The sequence below is a fragment of the Silurus meridionalis genome, chromosome 7 (assembly GCF_014805685.1).
Source record: "Silurus meridionalis isolate SWU-2019-XX chromosome 7, ASM1480568v1, whole genome shotgun sequence".
In the NCBI taxonomy this organism is placed as follows: Eukaryota; Metazoa; Chordata; class Actinopteri; order Siluriformes; family Siluridae; genus Silurus; species Silurus meridionalis.
Window position 1 is genome coordinate 14,281,129 of NC_060890.1, and position 25,982 is coordinate 14,307,110.

General features: G+C 37.5%; 2 protein-coding genes across 3 annotated transcripts in view; one reads left to right on the plus strand and one right to left on the minus strand.

Annotated features, from left to right (window-relative positions):
* LOC124388642 (dynein axonemal heavy chain 17-like) overlaps positions 1-5,935 on the plus strand; it is a 34,553-nt gene extending 28,618 nt beyond the window's left edge. The window contains exons 71-80 of the mRNA XM_046853523.1: positions 22-170; positions 631-758; positions 1,016-1,243; positions 1,370-1,561; positions 1,648-1,827; positions 2,227-2,409; positions 2,508-2,690; positions 2,781-2,924; positions 3,410-3,635; positions 4,775-5,935. Of these exons, the coding sequence (XP_046709479.1) occupies positions 22-170; positions 631-758; positions 1,016-1,243; positions 1,370-1,561; positions 1,648-1,827; positions 2,227-2,409; positions 2,508-2,690; positions 2,781-2,924; positions 3,410-3,635; positions 4,775-5,022 (1,861 nt within the window). The 3' untranslated portion in view covers positions 5,023-5,935. The remainder of the gene's footprint in view (positions 1-21; positions 171-630; positions 759-1,015; positions 1,244-1,369; positions 1,562-1,647; positions 1,828-2,226; positions 2,410-2,507; positions 2,691-2,780; positions 2,925-3,409; positions 3,636-4,774) is intronic.
* Positions 46-25,920, minus strand: LOC124388643 (CDP-diacylglycerol--glycerol-3-phosphate 3-phosphatidyltransferase, mitochondrial). 2 transcript variants are annotated; one of them, XM_046853526.1, is made up of 11 exons: positions 25,791-25,920; positions 16,585-16,771; positions 15,580-15,657; positions 15,267-15,363; positions 14,807-14,996; positions 11,381-11,559; positions 9,490-9,902; positions 8,509-8,584; positions 6,913-7,061; positions 5,889-6,053; positions 46-181 (listed from the first exon to the last, which is right to left on the minus strand). In XM_046853526.1, the coding sequence occupies exons 1-10, from the start codon at positions 25,904-25,906 to the stop codon at positions 5,934-5,936; spliced, it is 1,605 nt and encodes a 534-aa protein (XP_046709482.1). In that variant the 5' UTR covers positions 25,907-25,920; the 3' UTR covers positions 46-181; positions 5,889-5,933. The 2 variants fall into 2 exon arrangements, with proteins under 2 accessions (XP_046709482.1, XP_046709481.1); XM_046853525.1 differs by lacking the exon at positions 46-181 and adding an exon at positions 617-752.
* Positions 25,921-25,982: the final 62 nt, after the last annotated feature.

Sequence of the window (25,982 nt, forward strand, 5' to 3'; positions counted from 1 at the left end):
GATATTTCCTGGACTCTGCAGAAACTTTGTTGAGGCGAAGCTTGGGACCAAATATGTGGATGGTCGTAGTGTGGAGTTTTCTGTGTCCTTTGAAGAGAGCAGCTCATCCACACCTATGTTCTTCATCCTCTCTCCTGGAGTTGACCCACTAACAGATGTGGAAGCACTAGGTCTGTATAGGCTACAGAGTTAGAATAAGGATTAAAAAATTCTCCTTTTACTCCTTCCGATTTTTATAATAACTGTGCCCTAGCAGTACAGAGGCAATCATTTACTTACTGTGACCATTTATTTATTTTGATTGTAGCATAAAAAATACAGTCAAATGTAAACATTGTACTTAAGAAAAATAGAAATAATGAAATTAGATGGCAACCTTCACATGTTCAGCTCAACAAATAATTTAAATATTTGAAATTGTACTTAATTTAGTTTTTTACTGTTTGCATGAAAACAAAATAGTCTCTCTGCTTATGCAACTTGGGAGGAGGTTGAGGCAAATTGCAGTGTTTGTCCTGGCAAGCAATCCCCAGGCCTTAATCACGCACCCAATTATCGCTCTTTGGCAATCATTAGTGCCCTGAAAACTGTTGAGTTGCTAAAACTGCTATAAACCTTGTGCTCCCACAGGCAAGAAGATGGGCTTTACTACTGACAATGGCAAGTTTCACAATGTGTCTCTGGGTCAGGGTCAGGAGGTAGTGGCTGAGGCCGCTTTGGACAAGGCAGCAGTGGAGGGGCATTGGGTCATCCTGCAGGTATATAAGAGCACAAGTTAATACTACTGTATATACTTTAGAGTCATGTAGCTGTTTTGCTAGACCTTTATGCAATTCTTTCAAGATCATTGTATTTTAAAATTAAAATTTCTAATTAACTATAAACTAATAATGTATAGATTGCCTTTGATTGTATGTAGATTGATATTGTTTATATCTAATGCATGGATTGTATGTGCATTGTATGTAGATTGATATAGTTTATATCTAAAGTATGGATTGTATTTTATATCTAGAACATCCACCTTGTCGCGAAATGGCTGGGTACTTTGGATAAAGCTATAGAGAAGTACAATATTGGGAGCCATGATGATTTCCGTGTGTTTATGAGTGCTGAGCCAGCCCCTACCCCTGAGTCTCACATTATCCCACAAGGCCTACTAGAAAACGCTATCAAAATCACCAATGAGCCCCCTACTGGCATGCTAGCCAACCTGCATAAAGCACTTGACCTCTTCAATCAGGTAATGAAAATAATGTCACATTTGGCCTGCCTAAGATGTACATTTTAATTTGACATTAGTGGAAACTCAAGTATTGATTCAGTATCACAATATGAGTGTCACACTATGCAAATGTAATATGTTTAGGACACTTTGGAGATGTGCACAAAGGAGTCAGAATTCCAGGTCATTCTGTTTGCCATGTGTTATTTCCATGCTGTGGTGGCTGAGAGACGCAAGTTTGGAGCACAAGGCTGGAACAGGGCTTACCCTTTCAACAATGGAGACCTTACTATCTCTATCAGTGTCCTCTACAACTACCTAGAGGCCAATCCAGAGGTTAAACATACAACTATTTTCTATAATTATATTATTTATTATAGTACACCATTCTATAATAGTGTTCTTGTTAAACAATTATATAGGTTCCCTGGGATGATCTGCGTTACTTGTTTGGCGAGATCATGTACGGTGGCCACATTACTGATGACTGGGACCGAAGACTATGCAGGACATATCTTCAGGAGTATATGCAGCCACAGATGATAGAGGATGAAATGGAGCTTGTGCAAGGCTTTCCTGTACCACATAACTTGGACTACAAGGTCAGGGTTCATGTGCTCTTAATAATCTCAACTTCTATAAACTGATTCTTTTTTAGAGAACACAAATCATGTCTTCCTAACGTGTCTCGATTAAAGTCAACGGGTGACAGAGCATTCTCAGTCACTGGACCTAGGTTCTAGAAGGAGTTGTCACTCCCCATCAATTCCTTACCGAATCTTGATTTTAAGTCACCCCTTTGAACATGCTAATTTGTTTTATCTTATGATTCTATTTCTATTTATGTCTTTTTGGGATTATTTAATTCTTTATACAGTTTTTTTTTTGGTCAACAGTTGTTTTTAAATGTGATAAAGAACAGGGTCCATTATATTTATCACAATGTATTGTGTATGTTTTTTTCTGCCTTTGCCTGATTACTCATATATTTTTATATTTAGGGATATCATATGTACATTGATGAGGTTTTGCCACCCGAGAGCCCATATTTGTATGGATTACATCCTAATGCTGAGATTGGCATCTTAACTATCACCTCTGAGAAGCTCTTCCGTACTGTGCTGGAGCTCCAGCCTAAAGAGTCTGTCTCTGATGGAGTTGGTGTTACCTCTCGAGAGGATAAGGTACTTGCTTATGTTTATTGTTATCAAATTTTAAATATTTCTATTAGTTTAAAGTGACACTTTATGGACCACCAACTACTGAAACTTTTCTATTTCAGGTGAAGGACATCCTAGAAGAGATTTTGGAAAAGCTGCCAGAAGAATTTAATATGACAGAGCTTATGTCAAAAGTGAATGTGAAAACCCCATTTATTATTGTTGTGTTCCAAGAATGTGAGAGGATGAATATGCTCACCAAGGAAATCTCAAGATCATTGAATGAACTCAGTTTAGGTCTGAAGGTAAGCACCTGTTTATTATGGTGTGTCTGTCTTGGCCCAGAGAAATTTGTTTAAATCAGGTCAATTAAATGCTCTGTTTGTGGTTTTCAGGGAGAGTTAACCATCACTACAGACATGGAAGAGCTAGAAAATGCTCTGTTTTTAGATGCAGTTCCAGAGTCTTGGACAAAGCTTGCTTACCCTTCTCTACAAGGGCTGGGTGATTGGTATGCAGACCTCCTCCACAGAATCAAGGTGAGAGAAAACAAACTTTTTACACTTTAATTGCTCATGATGTCTTGAGAGATGTATAAAAGGTACTTTTTTCTAAAACAGACAACCAGATTATTTTCCATTCCGTGGGTCATTTATTACTAATCCACAGCACTTTTCTTCTCTCCCTTATAGAAATGTGCTAATGAATTAACTGGTTTTCTGAGGGTGAAAAAAAAGGGTTTTAACAAAAAGGCAGTGAAATAAAACTTTAGATAAAAGAGCTTTGTGGATAACACAATAAAATGCATCAATATCTCTAAATGCTCATTATCCAAGTAATTTGATTTCACCTTAAGCGCATATCACATAAATTGTCATTGAAAGGTTTCTACAGTTTTCTTAGCAAATAGTCCAAACTCACAAAGTTGCAGTGCCATAACAGTACATTCTACACATTCAGCCCAAATATGAAGTTGCTGAATTCATATCCATATAATTTGTATCTGTGTTTTTTTCACCTACAGGAACTGGAGACATGGACAGCTGAATTTGCCATGCCTGCTGCAGTTTGGCTGTCTGGCTTTTTCAACCCCCAGTCTTTCCTCACTGCCATCATGCAGTCCACAGCCAGGAAAAATGAATGGCCATTAGACAAGATGTGTCTGTCTGTAGAAGTCACTAAAAAGGAACGGGAGGACATGACCGTGGCACCCAGAGATGGTGCTTATATCCATGGTCTTTTCATGGAAGGTAAGATTCTTTGAAATTACGTTTAAAGATCTTAACACTGGAACACAGAATAAACACACACCCAGGATTTTATTTCAGACACACTACAGAGCCCAAAACTAAAATAATAATAAATAATAATAATGATAAAATAATATATAAAATAATAATAATACACATGCAGCCAGACTGCATGTAGAATTAATAAATAAATAACTGATCAACTGGCACAAGAACAAGGATTATCGAATTGAAAATCTTGAGTTTCTAATATTGAAAGCTTAAAACAATGGCAAAAACATGCATTCAAACACTTTTTGGTTTTCTTCAAAAATGATAAACTTCAAAATGTCTAATTTAAAATGAAGCTTCTCACCAGATTCAATATTTCAATAACTGACAGGTGAATGTTTAATGTGGCAAGCTATAAAAAACAAGCCAAACATTTACAGAAATGTATGAAATGGCACCTTATAGACTGTAATGAAATTGCTTCCAAACATGCTCCAGTTTTAACGTGTTTTAAATATGCTTTTTAAATTTAGACTTTACATTTTTTTTAAAGGAATTTTCTTATTAGCTTTTTTAAAGACTTTATATTGTATTTTCTGTGTTTCTTTTGTATTGTTTAATTAATTTTTTTAGTTAAACATCTTGAGATTCATTTTATTTAATCATCTTGAAACTCTTTGTATTCCTTGTATTCCCTGGGTCCACATATAAGCTGTAGCATAATCAGTAACACTAAATTCGGCTTTTATCAAGCAAATTAAGATAATGACTGCATTTTGTAGTTTTAGACAAGAAAAGGTTACAAATATGTTTGTTCATTGTTTGACAAATTCATATCAACTGCACAGCATAGAAATGGTGACATCAGTAGTTTGTTTATCCCATGGTCTTGATCATTACTGACCACTGGTTTATAAGAATGTAAAAAAAAAAAAAAAATTCAGCCCATTAACCTACCCAGGTCCCTCAAATGTCCAAAATTTGTAGAATGCACTCAATCTGAACTTTTTAAAATCACCCTGTTTTTCTATATTGTGTGTACATTATTGAAAAACAGGGTGATTTTAAAAAGTTCAGATCTACATCATTGTCCTTCTTCCTTAATCTGCTGGTGATCTGCATTAATTTTGTCTGAAACATTTTCACAGGAGCTCGCTGGGACACCCAGACTGGTACAATTGCTGATGCTCTTTTAAAGGAGTTGACACCTGCTATGCCTGTGATCTATATTAATGCCATTCCAATCGACCGCCAGGAGACCAAGAATGTCTACGAGTGTCCAGTGTACAAAACACGTATGCGTGGGCCCACTTATGTTTGGACATTTAATCTTAAAACAAAAGAGAAGCCAACTAAGTGGGTGTTGGCATCAGTATGCCTGCTTCTTAGTGTCTAATGCAGTAACCAGTTATTCGCAGAGAAGAAACTTCCATGTACATAAAATCAAAACCTTATTGAAATGTCAGATGTGTCATGGTGTTACTTATATATTTTCCAACACAACCACAAGGGGGCAGTCTAACAGTATTTTGGGTCCTTGTTTTGTTTTGCTATCTATCTATACAGTATATATCTAATATATATATATATATATATATATATATATATATATATATATATATATATATATATATATATATTAGATATATATTAGATATATACTGTATAGATATATATATCTTTTATATAGATTGTGTTAATAAATATCTTTTTTATGGGAAAGCTTTTGAGCTCTGGATGTTCAGATAGCATCTGAAATATAGGCCTGAATACGATACATACATACCGCACAAATCAACTCCAGATGTTATTGGCAGAGAGCTAAAAGAGGTTATTGGCAGTACAGTGCAGCACCTAAAGACTGACAGCACTGGAATAACGCATTGCCAATTTTGTTCTGTGGTCTGGCCATACTACTCTACACTTGGCTATGTGATGGGATTTGGGCATGGGGAACCACTGCAGTGGCATTGCGGATTCTCAGGAACCCACTGTCTGCCAGATTAGGCTTTTGAGTGCAATTATATTTACAGAAACATTGAGTGTGCTAAGAAAAACTGAACAACAATTCAGACAAACCAAAAAGCAATCCATAAACAAACGCAATCCATGGTCCCTGCAAAGTCTAGGTACTTGAGGTATTGATGGTAACAGAGCACAGTATTGACTGTTGAACACACTATGTCTTTTTTTCCATTAGATTCAGTTCATTAGCTAATCACCTTCATTGTAGTGCGCACATCCAGTCTGAAATTAACCAACCTGGCATGAGCTGCAAGAAGTCCACCGGCTCAGTTATACTGTTTCTCAGAAGAAGTTCTTGATTAGCAGAGTGACCAACTTCACCCATAACTTTACATAACGGTTAGGCTGCCTGAAGGTGGATCCTGACACCTCTGTGGACCTCTTGTACAACATGTCTTGCTCCTTTACAACAAACAAATCAGATTTTTAATACACAAGGTATGTATTAATATTGAACCTTGAACCAGTTCTTACATTATAATATGCATTACAAATAGTACATCAGGTCTCATGGTGGTACAATCAACAATAATGCACAAGCAAATGCATTGTTATAATGAAGTTCAGCATGGCTGCGATTCAGCCGCAGCTGTATAGAGCGTTGTGTGGTGGTGAGGATTTGCTGTTCCAGTAAAACTATTAGTAAAGTATTTGTCATAGAAGCGCAAACAATTTGGGAAGTTGCAATGGACTTTAATCTACACGCTGAATTTATCACAGTTGTTATTCACTGACTGGGATCGTGCTGGGAATGTTAAAAGTGCTGTAGCTATAAGCTTATATAACTTCCATCTGATAAGGACTGACAGGAACCTCAGCTTGTCCAAGGAGTTAAAGAGCATCTGACCCCATTTATGGTTACTCAAGCTTTATTACCACTCACATACAGGTTTCCCAGAAGGATTGCAATGCTCACATGGTCTAACCGTATATTATGGGGTAAACTGCAGGGGATGCCAAGACTTTTCCGATATACAATAAAATGATCCTTTGTTGTAGAAGTATATAAGGAACAATGTGCATTAATATTTGTGATCCAAAATATGGGCAAAATATCTTATCTTTTATATATATATATATATATATATATATATATATATATATATATATATATATATATATATATATATATATATATATATATATATATATATATATATATATATATATATATATATATATATATATATATATATATATATATATATATATATATATATGTGTGTGTGTGTGTGTGTGTGTGTGAGAGAGAGTGACTGACCTGTTGCAGCTGCATCTGGAGTTCATCATTTTCTGTTACTATGGCTATCTGAGCCTCGATGTCTCTATGCACAGAGCGATAACCAAAATTTGGGGAGCCTATGAGAGTCAGACAGGGAAGATTGTTGCCTTCCAGGTAGTACCACAGTCCTGTAATAACAGAGAAATTAGCCTGAGGCTGACACACACACCAAATGAAATGTTACAGAATGTAAAAAAATCAAATAAAACAAAATATACAAAATAATTGTTTTCACTGCTTACACTGTGTTAATTCCAGCAAGTTTTTTCCTTAAGAAATCACAAGCCTATATAGTGACCAGGATGTGTGTGAACATTACCCAGATTAAACTGCCCTATTTCAATTTGGCAACGTTTCATTGCTGGCACTGGATTTGTGAGTTCAACAACAACCGTGGCCTCTATTCATCCCTTACAGGAAACTCTGAACATGAAATATGATCTGTTGGTATTGCAGAACAAATAGACTCTTCCAAGTATTCAGTGCAAAGCTATAAAAACTGTCAACTATCCAAAATGTCATTTTAACATTTTACAAAGTGTCTGTGTGTGTGTGTGTGTGTGTGTGTGTGTGTGTGTGTGTGTGTATGTATATGTGTGTGTGTGCATATCTCCTGCAAACAAAAATTATCTACAAAATTCCACACAAAGTACATCAGAGAACCATTTTATCCTAAGGTAGTTGAATATCAGGTAACACAACTGACGGGAAGCTACTCAAAACTTATTACTCAGGATTTCCGTGTATGTAAAAACTATTAATTATGCATCCCAAAAGGATTTGAGGTAATTCGATCCTACTGTGCCTGAACTGAATCACTCGATTTGAAAACAGTCTAGTTAAGGGAGTTACTAGCTCATACAAATAACCCCTCTCTCTCTCTGCCTTCATCTCTCACTTAATCACTTGTTCCAGCTCATTGGCTCCTGCCTAGGGTGAACAGGTCTATCATAGGCTGAGGGCCAGAATGCCAGTTAATGGTCATTGATTCTTTTCCTACTTGACCAAGAAGACCTCTGCACCCGGTCTATTCCCACTTCTGCTCCTGTGTTTACTAGAAATGACGGCATTGACAACGGTTTATCTAATAAGCGGGACTTCTCAACGGGAGCATGAAATTGAATTGCAGTGATGCTAGCCATATTTACTGAACTCTGAGTCTCTCAATCTTTTGTTGTTTCTCCCCTCCCTGTGTCTCCAAGTCTAGAAACTCTGTTATCAAATAAGAGTTTGAAGCCATTTTATGCCCTGTGAATAAGTGGAAAAAAACATGTAAATCTCATAAGCAATTATACACAATACGTAACAAGAGAGGGTGTTAAATAATGTTTTTTGTATCATACAGTGTTAATGAATTGCATTTGAAACAATAGAGAGGAAATACTTTGAGTACTTGAATCTAAAGGATAAAGATCAAGAGCTAGCCCATCAGAAAACAGATCCTGGGAGGAGCTTACCGGTTAGAATGTAGTATTCTTTGGATGTTAATTACAGGGTTTATTTCACCACGGTGTATCTAATAATAGATTAAAGCGGGTATGTAAACTAGGGCAAATATAAAAAAACTCCACTCACCCTTGGCATGGAAAGTCCAATCAGGTCGATGGTATTCGTGCAGGTGGACCCTATCTTGTTGACCAAGTTCACACACCTATACATAAATAACCCCAACATTAGTTTATTAGCATTGTAGTATGATAAAAAAAAAAACACACACAAAAAAAAAGCACCACTACTTAATAGCAACCCTGTGGCCATCACATATTAGGTAGGTACATAGATTCTCTAGTCAAATATTTGTGTGGCAGGAAGGGAAAAAAAAAAGGGGGGGGGGGGGGTGTCAGCTGGTATCAGATTACAAACTCGACTGATTATGCTTATGCTTGTTTTGTTAAGTCACATAATGCAACAGCTTGATCAGTTTGATGCTTGCTGTGTGAAGAAAAATCACATTTATCTAGAAAGGTTTTAGACTGACTGTCCACTCCTATTTCTTAAAGTGGCTCATTACTTGGCATGATCTTTACAGGAATACAGGCTATGGATGATAATAATAATGCTAAAAAAATGGCAGTTTGTTTAACCCCACCCATTAGTTCAAAAACTCACTGGAATACTGGAACAGGTTTCCCATTTGTGATTAAAGATAATCGCTGTGAACGGGAATAGCCAATAAAACAGTTTAAGACATCAAACAAATCAGCCAAGGAAAACAGCAGCAGATAGAAACATCAACTGACATCAGTCGGTGACATCCCAAAATCCTTTCACAAGCAAGGGTGAGGAAAATCTTTGACTTTGAAAAAGACTTTGGAAGCAGAAATATAAAGGTTGTACTGCATGAAGACTCAGAAAAGAATGTGCTCAGCATTTTTTGGAACACACTCTCATGTTAAACCATGGACACATATGACATTCAACCAAATATGAGCTGCTGTTTACATTTGATCACCTAAAATTGGGTGCTGTTTAACACGTCTAGGTGCAAATATGAAGAAATTCATCATGTACCATGCAACCACAATAGAATCCTAGCTAAATACGGCACTTGCTCACCTTACTATAGAACTGATGGGCAAGGTGAATGTAAGCTTCAGGAATGGCACCTGCCACGCCTTTGGCCCCAAAAAAACCGTTGACCTCTGGTGAAGCCATGAGTATGCGGTAATCTGCTGCAGCTCCCAGTACAAGTCTCATATAAGTTTGTGTCAGGTTAAAGTAGCCTGATGTTAGGTAGACTGTGGAGTCCCCACCTGCCTCCATCAGCAGTCTCTGTGTTACCTCCTCATCCAGCCTAATGCCTAAAGGTTTCATCTGCACAAGTGGGAAGACCCAGGTGTCACTATGCTCTTCTCCATATTCCACTTTTGAGTTAGAATCCAACTCTAACATGTGCTGTTGCGTCCTAGCTGAATTCATTACTTCCATAATCCGCCGCTGTGCTGAACCTGAGAAATCGACTCTATTACCTAGGAATCAGAGAAAAGAACAAGAGATGAAACACTTTGATACAAATAATATTAGAGAAGCAACTAGACGAGGATTCTTGTCAATCCTTTCTGCGTTCATCACATTTTGCCGTCCATTTTGTTTCAAAAGTGATGTAGGTACTTATTAAACACACTGCCAAAATGACTATTTCATTTGATAGGCCCTCCATGTGAGGTTGTTTCTCATATAAGGATCTTGCAAATGCATGATCCAAACCTCAGAGACGCAGGTCAATAACTGCTGACCATCTGGAAAGGCGCTCTGTCAAAGCCTGGCGCCTCTGCTAGACATAATGTGGCATAGTGAGTCAGAGAAAAAGATGCAATCTGTAAATAATGAATAAGTTCAATGTACAGGCAACTCTAACTGATCCAGGGCCAGTTTAGTGGCACGAAGCACAGTGGTAATATGTTTAAAAAAAAAAATAAAAAAAAGTGGGAGAGTTTGATTGGAAGACCGTTTTGATAAATGCAAAAGGGAAGTTAAGCCACAAATGAGTGGAGCAAAAAAAAAAAAGCTGTACTTTAATGGTGAACACAGGGGCTTTCCCCGCAGGCAGTGCACCAGAAACCCCAAGCCTCTAAAGCCTCTGAGGACCAAACACATCCAGTTAAGAGGGCTGTGGAGTTCAGCCGCTTTTACCGACAGGCGGGAGGATCCGATTACTGGAGCTACACAGGCAATGAAGTGCATAGTCAGCAGATGGGCTTCTCAATGAGCCATCTCTCTAGTTCACTGGAAGGAGGGTGTATGCATCAGCTTTCTCGCTCTTCTGTTTAATTTATTTGGAATATGTGAGCGTATAAAAAGTAATACAATTACACAGCTACTGGTCATCTTTCGTTAATCTTTTTAATGATATGCCAGTCATTGTTTTCCCCACTCTCTTCCTTCTCTCTCAGCACATCAGCTCATCTATTTTATATTATTATTATCCCAGCAGACTCCAGCAAGGCCTAGATCTCACCTTCCCGTTCATTCCACCCGCCCTACCTCCCTCCATTCGCAGATCGTTTATCACCAGAAAGATGACATCACCACTCTATTTCTGGGATGTGTGATAAACTGTAGTCTCGTTCTAGAGTGGTTATGTCATAGTCCGGCGCTGGCTTCTCCGTGATGGTTCTTGGATTACAGATCTGGGCTCATGGAGTCAGAGCAATCACTCATTTACTAAAGGATTGGGGAGCAGTCTGAATGCAAGATACACCACTGAAAAACAGGCCACCAGCATTTCTTCTGGACCTCATAGGTCTGTAATTAGAGGCGATACGGAAAATACATGGACTATAAGGAAATGTCTGCTTATTCAAAAGTTCTCAATCAACTGTTAGAGGGTGTGTCATAAAATGTTACCAATAAAAAAATAAAACAAATACAGTACTACTGCCAATTTATCTTTCTTATGTAATACCATATGATAATTAAATCCATTTTAGAAGGCAACACCACTTGCCTTTGTAAGGGTGTACCATTCCCTCCATCATGTGAACGCTGTCATCAGCTGCAAGCTGCAGCGATACATCGCCCACTGCTTCCACTAACTCCGCAAAGAAATCAGCCACCTCTTTGCAGTCCTCTAACAGCACGTAACGATCTTGGCGATTAGTGAAATACGAGTCACTCAGATTAGCTCTGTGAAAGAAGATTATATATATGATCAAAACACCTTTGATGCATCGTGATAAGGGGTGACAAGACAATACAAATGATCTGCACCTTTTTGATAAAACACCAGCTACTCAATAGCTTTTATTACATGTAATAAAAGCATAAAAACACTGACAAGATATTTGACACAATGTATGATTGTAATCTTCCTAATCTGGCTTCAAAAAGCCATAATGCATCAAGGTTGCCCTGCATGAATTCCTTTGTAATGTTTTTGTACTGGATTTATATGCATACCACAAACCACAAAGTTTTGAGAATGCAATACAGTGTTACAACTCACATACACTGACCCATATTCAGATACTATTGTACATATATAGTATTTCACAAAAGTGAGCACACCCCTCACATTTTAGCAACCATTTTAGTGTATCTTCTCAAGAGACAATACTATAAAAACGAAACATAGATATATTTTAGAGTAGTCAATGTGCAGCTTGTATTGCAGTATAAATTTACTCTTCTCTGAAAATACCTCAACAAACAGCCATTATTGTCAAAATAGCTGGCTACAAAATTGAGTACACCCTAAGTGAACATGTCAAAGTGTCAATATTTTGTGTGAGCACCACTGTTATGTAGCACTGCCTTAATCCTTCTGTGCATGGAATTACCAAAGCTGCACAGGTTGTTGCTGGGATCCTCTCTTACTCCTCCATTATGACATCACGGAGCTGCTGGATGTTAGACACATAGCACTTAATTACCTTCCGATTGAAGATGCCCCACAGGTGCGCAACAGGGTTCAGGTCTAAAGACATACTTGGCCACTCCATCACCTTCATTTTCCCCAGCACGCCAGCTGTCATCTTGGAGGTGTGTTTGGGGTCATTATTATGTTGGAAATCTACTGTTCCGCCAAAAAGGACGGCATCATGTTCTGTTTCAGAATGTCACCACACACGTTCGAATCCATGTTTCCCTCAATAAAACACAGCTCCCCAGTTCCAGCAGCACTCATTCAGCACCAGACCTGGATGCTACCACTACCATGTTTAACTGTTGGCGCAAAACAGTTTTCTTTGTACTATCACCAGGGCATTGCTATACATGCTGGACACTATCTAAACCAAACAAGTTCATCTTAATTTCATCAGACCACAGGACATGGTTACAGTACTTCGTGCTCTTGGACAGGTTGCTTCAGCATACGTTTTGCGGGATTTCTTGTGAGCCAGCTTCAGAAGAGGCTTCCTTCTAGGAGGACGGTCATGCAAACCGACTTGTTACAGTGTGCGGCGTATGGTCTGAGCACTGACAAGCAGACCTTCCACTTCGGCAACCACTAAAGCAATGCTGGCAGCACTAATGTGTCTGTTTTTTTAAGCCAGTTTCTGCCCCTGAAGCACAGCAAGACGATTCAACTTCTTTGATCGACCCTTGCGGAGGAACACGTCTTGGAAATCCTCTGTAGGACCCTGGCTTCTTATAAACTCGGCCATCCTTGTTGAGAGCAATAATTCAAATTTTTTCATTCTCAGAGAGTTCTTAGCCATTAAGTGCCATGTTGAACATCCAGTGGTCAGTATGAGAGAATTGTACTCAAATCACCAAATTTTAACTGCTCTAATACAAGATACACAAATTTTTATGGTCCTGTCAAGCAGACAAAAACATGAACATGGTGAACAAGACATGTGGCTTTGCATGGTTACATGACGCACAGCTCTAATCACTTAGAGTAATTTTGACAATATTGGCTGTATTTTGAGTTATTTTCAAAATATATCCAAGTTTAATTTTTATAATATTGTTTTTTGAGAAGATATATTAAAATGGTTGCTGAAATGTAATTAGATTACGTGAGTTATTACACACATTAGATTAAGTGAGATATTACACACACACACACACACACACACACACACACACACACACACACACACACACACACACACAAATACCGTATTTTCCGGACTATAAGCCGCTACTTTTTTCCCCCACGCTTAGAACCCCGTGGCTTAAACAATAAAGCAGCTAATATATGGATTTTTCCTGGGTGTTTAACGATTTCACAAGCTTCAAGCCAAAAAACTGAGCCCCATAACATCAGACCAATACAATTGGCGAACGGGTTCAGATGAGCCAATAAAACTCTTTATATTAAATCAGATGCGCTCCCACTGAATCGGACCGCACCACATCATAAATATGGATGATGTTCTTCTGACGTTTGACCTGCCGCTCACTCGGACTGTCTACAGGAAATGCGAATCATTTGTCACGCTGAAAACAACCGGGCATGAAAAAAAAACGCACTTCACCTGTGTTCTGAGCTGCACGGCATCGGGAGAAAAGCTTCACCGATGGTGATTTTTAAACGCACGACGATGCCAAAAGAAAAACTCCCGAGAGAAATTGTTGTGAAAGGAAGGAGGAAGACAGTGAACAATGATTTTCTTGGTAGGCTACTGTTTAGATACAAGCCGTGTAACAGTCACTGTTTTTCGTTAAAGCCTGTGTAAAGTTCATTAGTTTCAATGTAGTCACCTGCGGCGTATAGACAGGTGCGGCTTATTAATGTTCAAAATAAAAATCTTTGTCAAATTCAGTGGGTGCGGCTTATATTTGGGTGCGTTTAATAGTCCGGAAATTACGTTAAATGTACTATTCAGCCACATATACCGTATTTTTCAGAATAAAAGCCGGTACTTTTTTCCCACGTTTTGAACCCCGTGGCTTAAACAACAAAGCGGCTTATTTATGAATTTTTCCTGGGTTTTTCCCGGTTTCACAAACTTCAAGCCAAAAAACTGAGCGACATAACATTAGACCAATGAAATTTCCGAACGGAAACGAAAAAAACGCACCTCACCTGTGTTCTGAGCTGCACGGCATCGGGAGAAAAAACTTTTTTTTTTTTTTACGCACGACGATGACAAAAGAAAAACTCCCGAGATAAATAGTTGTGAAAGGAAGGAGGAAGACAGTGAACAATGACTTTCTTGGTAGGCTACTGTTTAGATACAAGCCGTGTAACGCGTTGACACTTTCGTTAAAGCCTGTGTAAAGTTCATTAGTTTTAATGTAGGCTTATAGACAGGTGCGGCTTATTTATGTTCAAAATAAAAATCTCATATTATATATATGAGGCTTATATATGGGTGCGTTTTATAGTCCGGAAATTACGGTACTGAATCTCAACAATCTGTAGTTCATTGCATGTAAATGCCAATATTTACATAAGCTTTCTTTCTTCAGTTCATACCCACTGATGATGAGACTGTTGTCAAACAGGTAAACTTTAATATGTTGTACGCCAATAGTCTCGTTGAAGCGTTCAGGCACTAGGAGGCGCAGCAGCCCACGGAGGTCTGGAGTGTGATACAAAGACACCCTCATCTGCTCTGGAAAACGATGCAGCAACGGCAACAACATCGTTCGAGAGTTATTCTTTCCTGGAGCAAACACAAAATCCACACATATTGTACAAAATATAACAGTTAACAAAAAGAAAACCACCGACATGCCTGTTCACACATTCCACACTGACAGCTCAGACTTTCAAGGAAGTATGGAAATTAATGAGGGCTTTTTGTTACACTATTTATTTATTTCAGGAAGAATAATGGCATGCTGTCATACTGGTTACAAACTGTCTTTTTCAAGTTAAAGAAATCACAAGCACAAGAAACAGGAAGTGTGTCAGAGCTAGCAGGAATCCAAACCTCTGGATCCTCTTGTGTAGTCAAGCAGTACAGACACTTTAAAATCAGCTGCAGCATCTTCCTGAGAGTGTTTGAGTGCCTCCTCCATACAATCAACCTACCAGAAAAGTGCAACAGATAAATCATTACCAATCTGTTACATAAATATATAATGAAATACTTTATTGCATTATTTCACCTATTGTTTGTAAACACCATTATGCTGTTGCTAATTCATTAGCTGTTACCTGCTGTTAACAGCTTATTCATTCACAGTACTCCTGCAACTGAATACACAATTAAAAATGAAACGAAAAATTCTTGATTCAATTACAAGATCTTGCTCAAGTGGTCCTGTGCCAAGATACAAGGATGAAATCACTACCCGACTTCTGGCTCTCTTGATTCGTGCCTGCAGAAAAAAAAGACACAAACAAGATAAACATATTGAAGGCAGTGGTGTTTAATGTAACATTGACCATGTGCTCTAGAACACTGCATGTCCAAACGCAAAGACACTTGACCATCACACCCATACATAGTTCTTCTCCAAAGTTTTGCCACAAAGTTGGAAGCACACAATTGTATAGAATGTTTTTGCTGCTGTTTCTTGTTACTAAAACTAAGAAGCCAAAACCTGTACAAGCTCCTGTGCACAAAGCATCACTAATGCTCTTGCAGTTGAATAAGCAAATTCTCACAGTTATGCCCCAAATCTAGTTTGAAAACTCTTTCCAGAAACCTGCAGGGTGTTAAAAGCGAGACTATATCTGAAAAGTGTGATTGTTTGAGATGTTTGTACTTTTGGCCGAATAGTATATGCTGAAAAACAATCTAAGTATATTTTATCCGATTTACTATTGATCAGTTCAGCGAACCTGAATTTTCTTTCATTTTAAAGCATACACATTAATTACACTGTGTTTGATTGCTAGCTAGTGCATTTTGACATACTGTAGCATTAATAATCACCTCACTTAAAGCTATGATACAGGTAGAGTCTGCCAAATATTCCGATATTAGCTTGATAATTCTCATACTTTCTTTTTGAGAATCGACTCAGTAGGTTTAAAGGTTTTTTTTTTACACAGCCAAGCTCAAGCAAAATGTGACCTGTTGCTCACACAATAATTCAGAGAACCAGTGGATCAAGTTAGGGAAGATAAAGATCAAGTCCAAAACATTAGAGCCTGACATTTGCGTTCATGTGACACACTGGTTTCATACACTAATTATAGTATAAAATTGAACATTATTTAGGAGCAAAAAACAAGCATAAGCACACACACACACACACACACACACACACACACACACACACACACACATTTACACACACCTTCATTGCCTGGTAGAACTCATCGGGGGAGTGGAGGATGTGTATGCGTCCCCCTGGAACTCTGAATGCTGGCACATAGTCAGCAATCCAGTGGAAGCGAGTATGGAGGCCCTCATTGGAGCCTGATGGTCTGGACACCAGTGGTTCTGTATCTGCCAGGAGAGGTGCCAGGAGCAGCAGTGAGGACCTACATGGTGAACAAAGTAGAAAAAACTAAAAATATTGGAAAATTAGGTAGTTTAAAAAAAACTTCCACTGAGAAGGAAATCGTTTTGATTAAAATAAATAAAATTAAAAAAGGCAATAAGGCTTCTTTGTGTAAGGAAATGCACTTCCTTCTAAAGCTGTACACATGGATATGTTGAAATTGTGATGAAGCTCATAAATGCGTGTGAGACAATAAGCCTCAATGAGATCATTTCTTGTTAATGTATTTCTTCAGACCTGTTTTCCCCATTTTAACTTCTTGATGAAAGCTGTATTTAAAAAGGGGAACAAACGATAGTGTTGCTCTTGTTGTACATTAAGATTACAACAGGTTTAGAAGTAAATGCAATAAGGTGATTTTAAATTTAAACAATTTTTTTTTATTTTTTTTTGCCAAAAGGGTGCATATGTTGGTGTTCGTTCATTGTTCAAGTTAAATTGTTCAACTTGATAAGTTGGTTACATAGACAGATTTCATGAGGCCTCAAAGAGGTTAATTTCTTCTCAATACTTTATAATAGAAAAAAATATATAATTCTATAATTTTTAATCACTTGATGACAGTGTTGATCTCTGTCAACACTACCCATAATTTAATAAGCCAATTCTGCTTATATTTCTACGATTCCTTTTTCTATTGTAGACCTTTTGATTGTTGATTAGGACAACCAAAATATTTATTAATATGTATTCAAATCCTTTAAAACCAATGCATGAGGAACAATAAAATGGGGACCAAATATAAAAAAAAGTCATTTGTTCACACCAAAGATGGTGTGAAAGCATCAAGCAGGACAAACAAGTTACACACATTTTTTTTTCCACCTTCTCTTTTCCAGTAAAGAGTGAAACCTCACAATCGGAAATACAGAGAGTGACTTCAGCATGTTGCAAAAGAGTGACGGTACTTTGGAAAGAGGTTTCCTAAACCCGAGTATGTAATGGAGCTGTTTCAAGATCGCACTGGCTAATGCTGACAATGGTTTGAAAAAAAGGTCAAAGTTTGCAAAATGATGAACCTGAATTGAGTAAACCTCAGACGCCCTAAATTACAGCATTACCAAATATGACCCAATACTAACGTAACCTCCAATGTAAATATTTGCTAAAGTTCTTTTGAGTAGACTGCTGCGTTAACTTTCAGAAAAGATGAAGTTAAGAAGTTAAAGATACAAACTAGTGACTAGACGTGCATGAGTGTGTGTGTGTGTGTGTGTGTGTGTGTAAAGTAGCTTTACATCAAACCACTGACCAAATGTACAAACTAAAGAACATGATAAATTGGGATGTACCAAATTTACATTTATCATAACTATATAGGTATAGTGATGATAATAAATGTTATATTTTTCCAGATTCCCAAATCATTAAATCTTATTAACAAACTTCAATTATTTCAGTAGTAGACCCTGTAGTCTGCTCTCCAGTTCACTGTTTTAGTTTTAAAAAGGATTTTAGGATTTGTGAGAAATTTGGATTTAAGGAGCAATCCAGTATAAAAGTATTGATTCATTTTGCTGCTGCATTTTAAAAGAATTAGTGTCATGGAGATGTGATTGCTCTCATCAATGTCGAGTCATTACATATCACTGTGCTTTTTAAAATTCATTTAAGTATTTAGCACGGATGTTATATCCTCTAATTCTTAGTAGGGCTGCAGCTATCGATTGTTTTATCGAGTAATTAGATAAGAAGGAGAAGAGAAATGAAGGCGGGTCTCTTAAAATGAACAATTTTTTTCCTATTTAGAAATATGAAAATTTTTATTGTTGAAATCGCATACAAGAATATCTGTGGAAAAACTACACCCATGTGCATTCAATTGCCATATTAAATCAAAATGCACATACAAATATATAAATAAAAAAATCTAAATAAATGTATATCTAAAAATCCATTTTGAATTAGTTTAAAAAGAAGTAAACATAATGTACTGTTTTTTTTTGTTTTAGTTTAAAATTATCCCATACTTTGGAAACTTTGTCATTTTCTTCTGACTGAAACTTCTCCTTTGCCCTCGCTGTTCCTCTATTTTTTATTCTGCAGCACCGTCTGTGTTTATCTGTCCAGAAGGCTCCAGAGTTTAGCAGGTGGTGTTAAGTAATAATGGTCCGTGGGGAAACGCAATGCTCTGCGAGTAGTTAAACTAAATAATTTGCCCCAATGCTTTTTTGTATTCAAATTACTTGAGGAATCATTTCATCCCTAGCTCTTAGCTAGAACTTACATCCATCCTGCATGCAGAATGCAGCAGAGACAGAAGTGAAGTGAAAAGTTTAGTGTAAACACTAAATAATACAGAAGTGTATAGAAGCAGTGTAGTGTTGTGGAGTAAAATTTGATATCTGCTGTTAAATAAATCTTAGGCACTTGATAAACATTGTGAAAATACTTCAGTAAGATAAACATCTCTTTACACTTTCATTACAATTCGCTCACAACAAGAATTTCATAAACTAAGTATAACTATTTAAACACATAAGCTAATCACTGCCCAAAAGATAGAATTAAAAGTAATATGTTTTTTTTTTTAAGGAAAAATAAACTAAGAACAATGTATCAGGCATGATCGATTTAAAAAACAAACATTACTAAAATGTATTTACTGTTTCCCAGATGTATAACTTTGTAAAACATTGTTAATAGTAACAGAAAAGTTCAAGATTGAAGTGTGTTTATTACAGATAGTTTTTAAATATCAATCAATATCAGTACATCAATTTCTAACACTAAATGCTACTAAAGGATGCTGTATTTGTTTCTATAAAAACTAAATAGATGCCAATGACAAGTTTTTGTTAATTTTTTATGTTTTTTATATTAAGTTAATAATAATAAAATCAATATATTTTTAGATTAGGTTTCAGTGTTTGGCCTATTATATCCTGAACTTCTATTTGTTCTAAAAAAAAAAGTGTCTCACCTCTGAGAAGTACACAAGCATTTTTTTAAACATATGATATCTACAGAATATTCAATACTAATCTGGAACACAACACAGCGCAGCTACCTAAACACAGTACAAGATTTAGTGCCAAAAACGACAGTACTCAGATAACAGGAAAGCAATAATATGGCCTGGGATAGGCAGCATGAAGTCTAACTCTACAGTCATACTCAGATCTTCTGCCAAATACCAAGGTCATCTGGAGTTCACACAAACCAATCCCAGACGGGTTTGTCTCGGCAGAACCTATTCTGACCGCACAAATTCAAATTCTTCTCCTGAAAACAAAAGGAATGAGTTGGTTTTTATGATTCCAGAAACTCTGATTCCATGTGTGCTGTAAACAACACAGAAGAAATCAAATAAAACAAAAGGCACACATGAGTCACTGGCTCTGCCTGCCTTTAGTAACTCCTGCCTTCTATTATCTGATAACAGTCACTCGCTTGCAAACCAGTTCTACCAAGCTCTACAGAGTTCTACACAGTGTATGTGGAGGTTTATTCAAAAGCAGAAAACTCCAACATGCCATATTCAAGAATGACATACTGGAACCCAACAGGAGCTCCTCACTCTAACCCACTCTAATCAAAAGATGTCCAAACCTTACCTGGAAAGATACATATTTAGTTACATGGTGCAATTTAAAGGCAGATGTGTAGATAGGCCAAGGTCATAGAAAAAATAAAAAAAATTAAAATAAAAAAGCAAAACCTCAGAACATCTGTCGATAGTAATGAGTGCACACCCAATGCGTGGGCACTGTTAGGATATGAAACACATGTGTCCCTTTTAAGTCTATCCAATTATTTCTTCGAACTATTACACTACAGAAAAGTCTAATTATTCCAAGTTGATGAGATGAATGTTATGTTCTTTAGTATTCTGAAATTTGAACTGAAAATAGAAGGCAGTGGATTGTCATCTGTTTTTCACCTGTTCACGGCTATAAAATAACTCCATTTCCAAACAGGACATTTACATAGAGTAACGTACATAAAGTACATATACAGTGCCCTCCACAATTATTGGCACCCCTGTTTAAGATGTGGTCATGGACTTCTAAAAATTCTCCTTTTTTTTTAAAACATAGAACCCAAATGCAAAAAAAGAGAAAAATCCAAACTTTTATTTAAGTACATTACTTTGGTGGTAAAAAAAATCATACATTTAGAAGAAAAAAAAAACTTGAAATCATGTGTCCCACAATTATTGGCACCCCTAACAATTCCTCTGAAAAATTTAATTGGTTTTTTTTTTTTTTATATATTTTTCTGTAGTTGCTAAGGTTGGTCAGGGTATCTAGGGACTTTTAATTAGTAATTCATGATTTCCTGTTTCCCTGGGGTATAAATATGACGTGACACAGAGGCCTAATTCTCTTACCCATTTGTCAACCCAATTTGTCGACCTTCATAAGTCAGGCAATGGCTACAAGAAAATAGCCACTCGCCTTAACTTGCCGGTATCTACAGTCAGAGGAATCATTAAGAAGTTTAAAACAACTGAAACAGTGACAAACAAGGCTGGAAGAGGTCCCAAGTTTATCTTGCCACAACGCACAGTGAGGAGGATGGTAAGAGAAGTAAAAAAATTTCCCAAGCTCACCGTCACAGAATTGCATCAGAGTGGCATCTTGGGGTCACAGAGTCTCCAAAACAACCATCAGACGCTCTCTACATGCCAACAAGCTGTTTGGGAGGCATGCAAGGAAAAAGCCTTTTCTCACTAACACTCACAAACGTAAACGCCTGGAGTTTGCTAAGCGGTACTGGGACTTCAACTGGGATCGTGTGCTTTGGTCAGATGAGACTAAGATTGAGCTTTTGGCAACAAACACTCTAAGTGGGTCTGGCGTAAAACAAAAGATGAGTATGCCGAAAAGCACCTCATGCCCACCGTGAAGTATGGTGGAGGATCTGTGATGCTGTGGGCCTGTTTCTCTTCAAAGGCCCTGGGAACCTTGTTAGGGTGCATGGCATTATGAACGCTTTGAAGTACCAGGATATTTTAAATAAAAACCTGATGGCCTCTGCCAGAAAGCTGAAGATGGGTCGTCATTGGGTCTTTCAGCAGGATAATGATCCAAAACATGTGGCAAAATCTACACAAAAGTGGTTCAGCAGTCACAAACTCAAGGTCCTCCCATGGCCATCTCAGTCCCCAGACCTCAACCCAATCGAAAACCTGTGGGGCGAGCTAAAGAGAAGAGTGCATAAGAGAGGACCCAGGACACTGGATGATCTAGAAAGATTGTGCAAAGAAGAATGGTCAAAATCCTCTCTGTGTTCTCCAATCTTGTGAAATGTTATAGGAGGAGATTAAGTGCTGTCTTGTTGGCAAAAGGAGGTTGTACAAAGTATTAACATCAGGGGTGCCAATAATTGTGGCACACATGATTTCAAGGTTTTTTTTTTTTCTAAATGTGTGATTTTTTTATCACCAAAGTAATGTACTTAAATAAAAGGTTGGATTTTTCTCTTTTTTTGCATTTGGGTTCTATGTTGTTTTAAAAAAAAGGAGAATTTTTTGAAGTCCACGACCACATCTTAAACAGGGGTGCCAATAATTGTGGAGGGCACTGTATGTAGAGTTCTCTTTTGTTCTATGGTGATTTTGTTTTTGTTGTTGTTAAAATTAATGATAAAAGATTATTTTAGTGGTTTACAACATCTGAAATTGTTATTCTATCAATAACAAGCAATGGCCAGAAAAACAGTTAGTGACAGATTTTGTTAATGACAGGAATATGAGCAAAAATCTGTATGCAGTAAAGCTACCACAGATCCAAGAAAATGAACAAGTAAAAGGAAACCACAAAAAATAAACAAATTAATAAATAAATAAATATATAAATAAAGGTCTTGTAGGGTTGCTTTATCATTGTGGCTAAAAGAGTGAAGATTTCTGTGTTTAATAGCAAAGAAGAATCAACAAACTGTTCACCAGGTGTTTGTAGCACCATCAGGATCATCATCAAATATTACCAAATGCTTAAAAATGCTATTAAAAACTGTTCTTCTTAAACAGAAAAAAACAACCCACAAAAACAACCTTTTGTTCACTGTATGACATCCTGCTTCATAAGAGACTTGTGTGACTGATCTCTGTTCCTTTTTCCATCTGTGCTACTAGAAATGTAAAAGAGAAGTACCTCCAAACTGCATCATTTAGCACGGGTATAAAACTATACCAAAGTGATTGCTCAAAATTGCACTAAATTAAATGAATGACTGCCGAAATAATGTTTGCCAAAACAACAGATTAAATTATTTGTTTAATTCTAATTTCCACCTTTGCCCATTTCGGTACACACTGGTAAGATGGTCTTTTCCATTACCCACATTCTTTATGAGGAGTCAAAGCGTCAAAATAAAACATGCCTAAACTACTTCCAAATTAATTGTGTACTTTATGCATATTTCACCAGGGTAATAGGAACAAATCATGTGCAGATGAACAGAGTTCTGAGTTTAATACTTTTAGTAGCAATTTCTGTGGCACACAATTTGGTCAGTAACTATTAAATTTTTTAACTTTAAATAAATGCCTTTTTGAACCTAAATACATGTCAATCTGTAAAGCCTCATATACTGAACTACTTATCAACAGTCCTAATCAACATGCTTTAGGAAATTTTAGGAAAATCACTGCCTGCTACTTCTGTTTTCAAAAACCCTCTGCATCTAAAAGGTGAAGCAAACAAATAAAGACTGATTTAGTTTATAAAAACTAAATGCTGCAAGAAGTATTAACATAAAACAAAACCCTTTTCAGTGTCTCATGTTTGTTGTTTTAAACATAGTAGAAGTTAATGTCAGATGGTAAAAAGGTTTTTTTTTAGGCCCATAGTAATTATGATATATTGCACTGAATGATTAAAGTGGAAATATTGCAGAAGAGAACTGCATTAATTGACATCTGTTGTCATGAAGACCTTTGAAAAACTGGTATTGGCCCATCTAAAGAAGGTGACAGAACAGCTGCTGGATCCCCTACAGTTTGCATACCAAGCAAACAGATCGGTGGATGTTTTAACATGGGCTAAAGTCAACATGGGGCTAAAACTACATTCTGCAACACCTTGACTGCCCAGGAACATATGCCCGGATTCTGTTTGTTGACTTTAGTTTGGCTTTCAATACAATAATTCCAGGAATTCTCCACTCCAAACTAAACCTAAACCTCACTATACCCCCTGCCATCTGTCAATGGATCACCAGCTTCCTGGCAGGCAGGAAACAACAGGTGAGACTGGGAGGTGTTACCTCCGATATTCAGACAGTCAGCACTGGTGCTCCTCAGGGATGTGTCCTTTCCCCACTGCTATTCTCTCTTTATACAAATCAAATCAAATCAAATTTTATTTGTCACATACACATAAAATTCGATTTGATTTGATTTGATTATACGAATGACTGCACATCAAGTGACCCAACTGTCAAACTCCTGAAATTTGCAGATGACACCACCCTCATCAGACTCATCCAAGATGGCGACAAGTCTGCATATGAGCAGGAGGTGGAGCAGCTGGTGCTATGGTGCAGTCAGAACAACCTTGAGCTAAACACACTCAAAACTGTGGAGATGATAGTGGACTTTAGGAAACACCCTTCTACACTACTCCCCGTCACAATATCCAACATCCCTGTGTCATCTGTGGAGAACTACAATTTTCTGAGCACTACCATTTCCCAAGACCTGAAATGGGAATGCAACATAAACTCGATTCTGAAAAAGGCCCAGCAGAGGATGTACTTTCTACGGCAATTAAGGAAGTACAGTCTGCCACAGGAGCTGTTGATACAGTTCTACACTCCAGTCATTGAATCTGTCCTGTGCTCATCAATCACCATCTGGTTTGGAGCAGCAACAAAACAGGACAGAAACAGAAAACAGTTAAAACAGCAGAAAAAATCATTGGTGCTCCCCTGCCCACTCTCCAGGACTTGTACTATACAAGAACCAGAAACCGGGCAGAAAAAATCATTAATGACCCTTCACACCCTGGTCCCAACATCTTTCAGCTCCTTCCTTCTGGCAGGCGCTACAGAACTTTGTTCACCAAAACTGCCAGAAACAGGAGCAGTTTCTTTTCCCAAGCAATCACCCTCACCAACAACTGACCATAATTATATTCCCTGCTCATATCTATCTAAGTACCACACAGAACTGTCATTCATCACATTATCTGTATATGTTGCACACAATTTGGCTGCTATATATATATTGCACAATGTTCTATGGTAAACTCTCTATCATACCTGGCACACAATACTGTCATTTGCACTACCATGCACTCTCACACTTTATGTACATTACTTATCCCTATTTATTACCCACACTGTCTATACTGTCTCGTATTGTCTGCATTGTCTTGTATAGTCTGTTTTTGTCTTGTCTTGTCTGTTTTGTCATGTATAGGTTCTATTTATGTCTGTACTTTTGAAAGTCACAAACAGCTGGAACCAAATTCCTTGTGTGTGTCAACACACTTGGCCAATAAACCTGATTCTGAAAAGACTAAAAACAGAAGACACAGTGGACACAGTAGAGACTGGAAACAGCTAAAACAATGGACAGAAGAACCAGTGGACAGCGGAAACAGTGGACAACAGAAAGACTAGACTGTAAAAACAGCAGACCGTGGAAACGGAGGAAACTGGAAACAGCGAACACAATGGATAGCAGAAACAGAGGATACAACAGAAATAACGGACACAGTGAAGGATACAACAGAAATAACGGACACAGTGAAAACATTTGACACAGTGGACACGATAGACACAGTGGACACGATAGACACAGTGGACACGATAGACACAGTGGACACGATAGACACAGTGGACTGTTTGATCTGTCAAAACTATTTTTTATTTTATTTTGGACTATTTTTCCTGTAAAATGTTAACTAGCTTTGATGGCAGAAAGCAGCGCGTGATGTCTGACTGAGCAGATCACTGACAGTGAAACAATAACACGCCTGCCAATTAAGGCTACACTTTAATCCAGACTTCTTTTCCATCCTGTCGAAAAGTAACGTAATAATTACCCTCTTCTTCTGTCACGTGTCCTAAACAACCTGTCCGAGATTTTAGATAATATTCCAGAGAGAGCAGGGGTGGTCACGGAGTACACTAGTCTCCTCCAAGTCATGGGAGCCGCCATTTTTTTTTCAAAGCTGTTTGAAAATTCGAAACTTTATGTGAACCGCTGTTTGGTACAACAAGCCAACAAGTTCAGA

What these genes read in the sequence shown, in the direction of transcription:
- LOC124388643 (XM_046853526.1), bottom strand. Translation starts at nt 25,906, where the DNA reads ATGGCGGCTCCCATGACTTGGAGGAGACTAGTGTACTCCGTGACCACC. An exon ending in GACCACTTGAGCAAGATCTT is followed by an intron (nt 15,364 to 15,579) that starts GTAATTGAATCA and finishes CTTTTCTGGTAG; the next exon opens with GTTGATTGTATGGAGGAGGC. An exon ending in TCCAGATGCAGCTGCAACAG is followed by an intron (nt 6,054 to 6,912) that starts GTCAGTCACTCT and finishes TTTGTTGTAAAG; the next exon opens with GAGCAAGACATGTTGTACAA.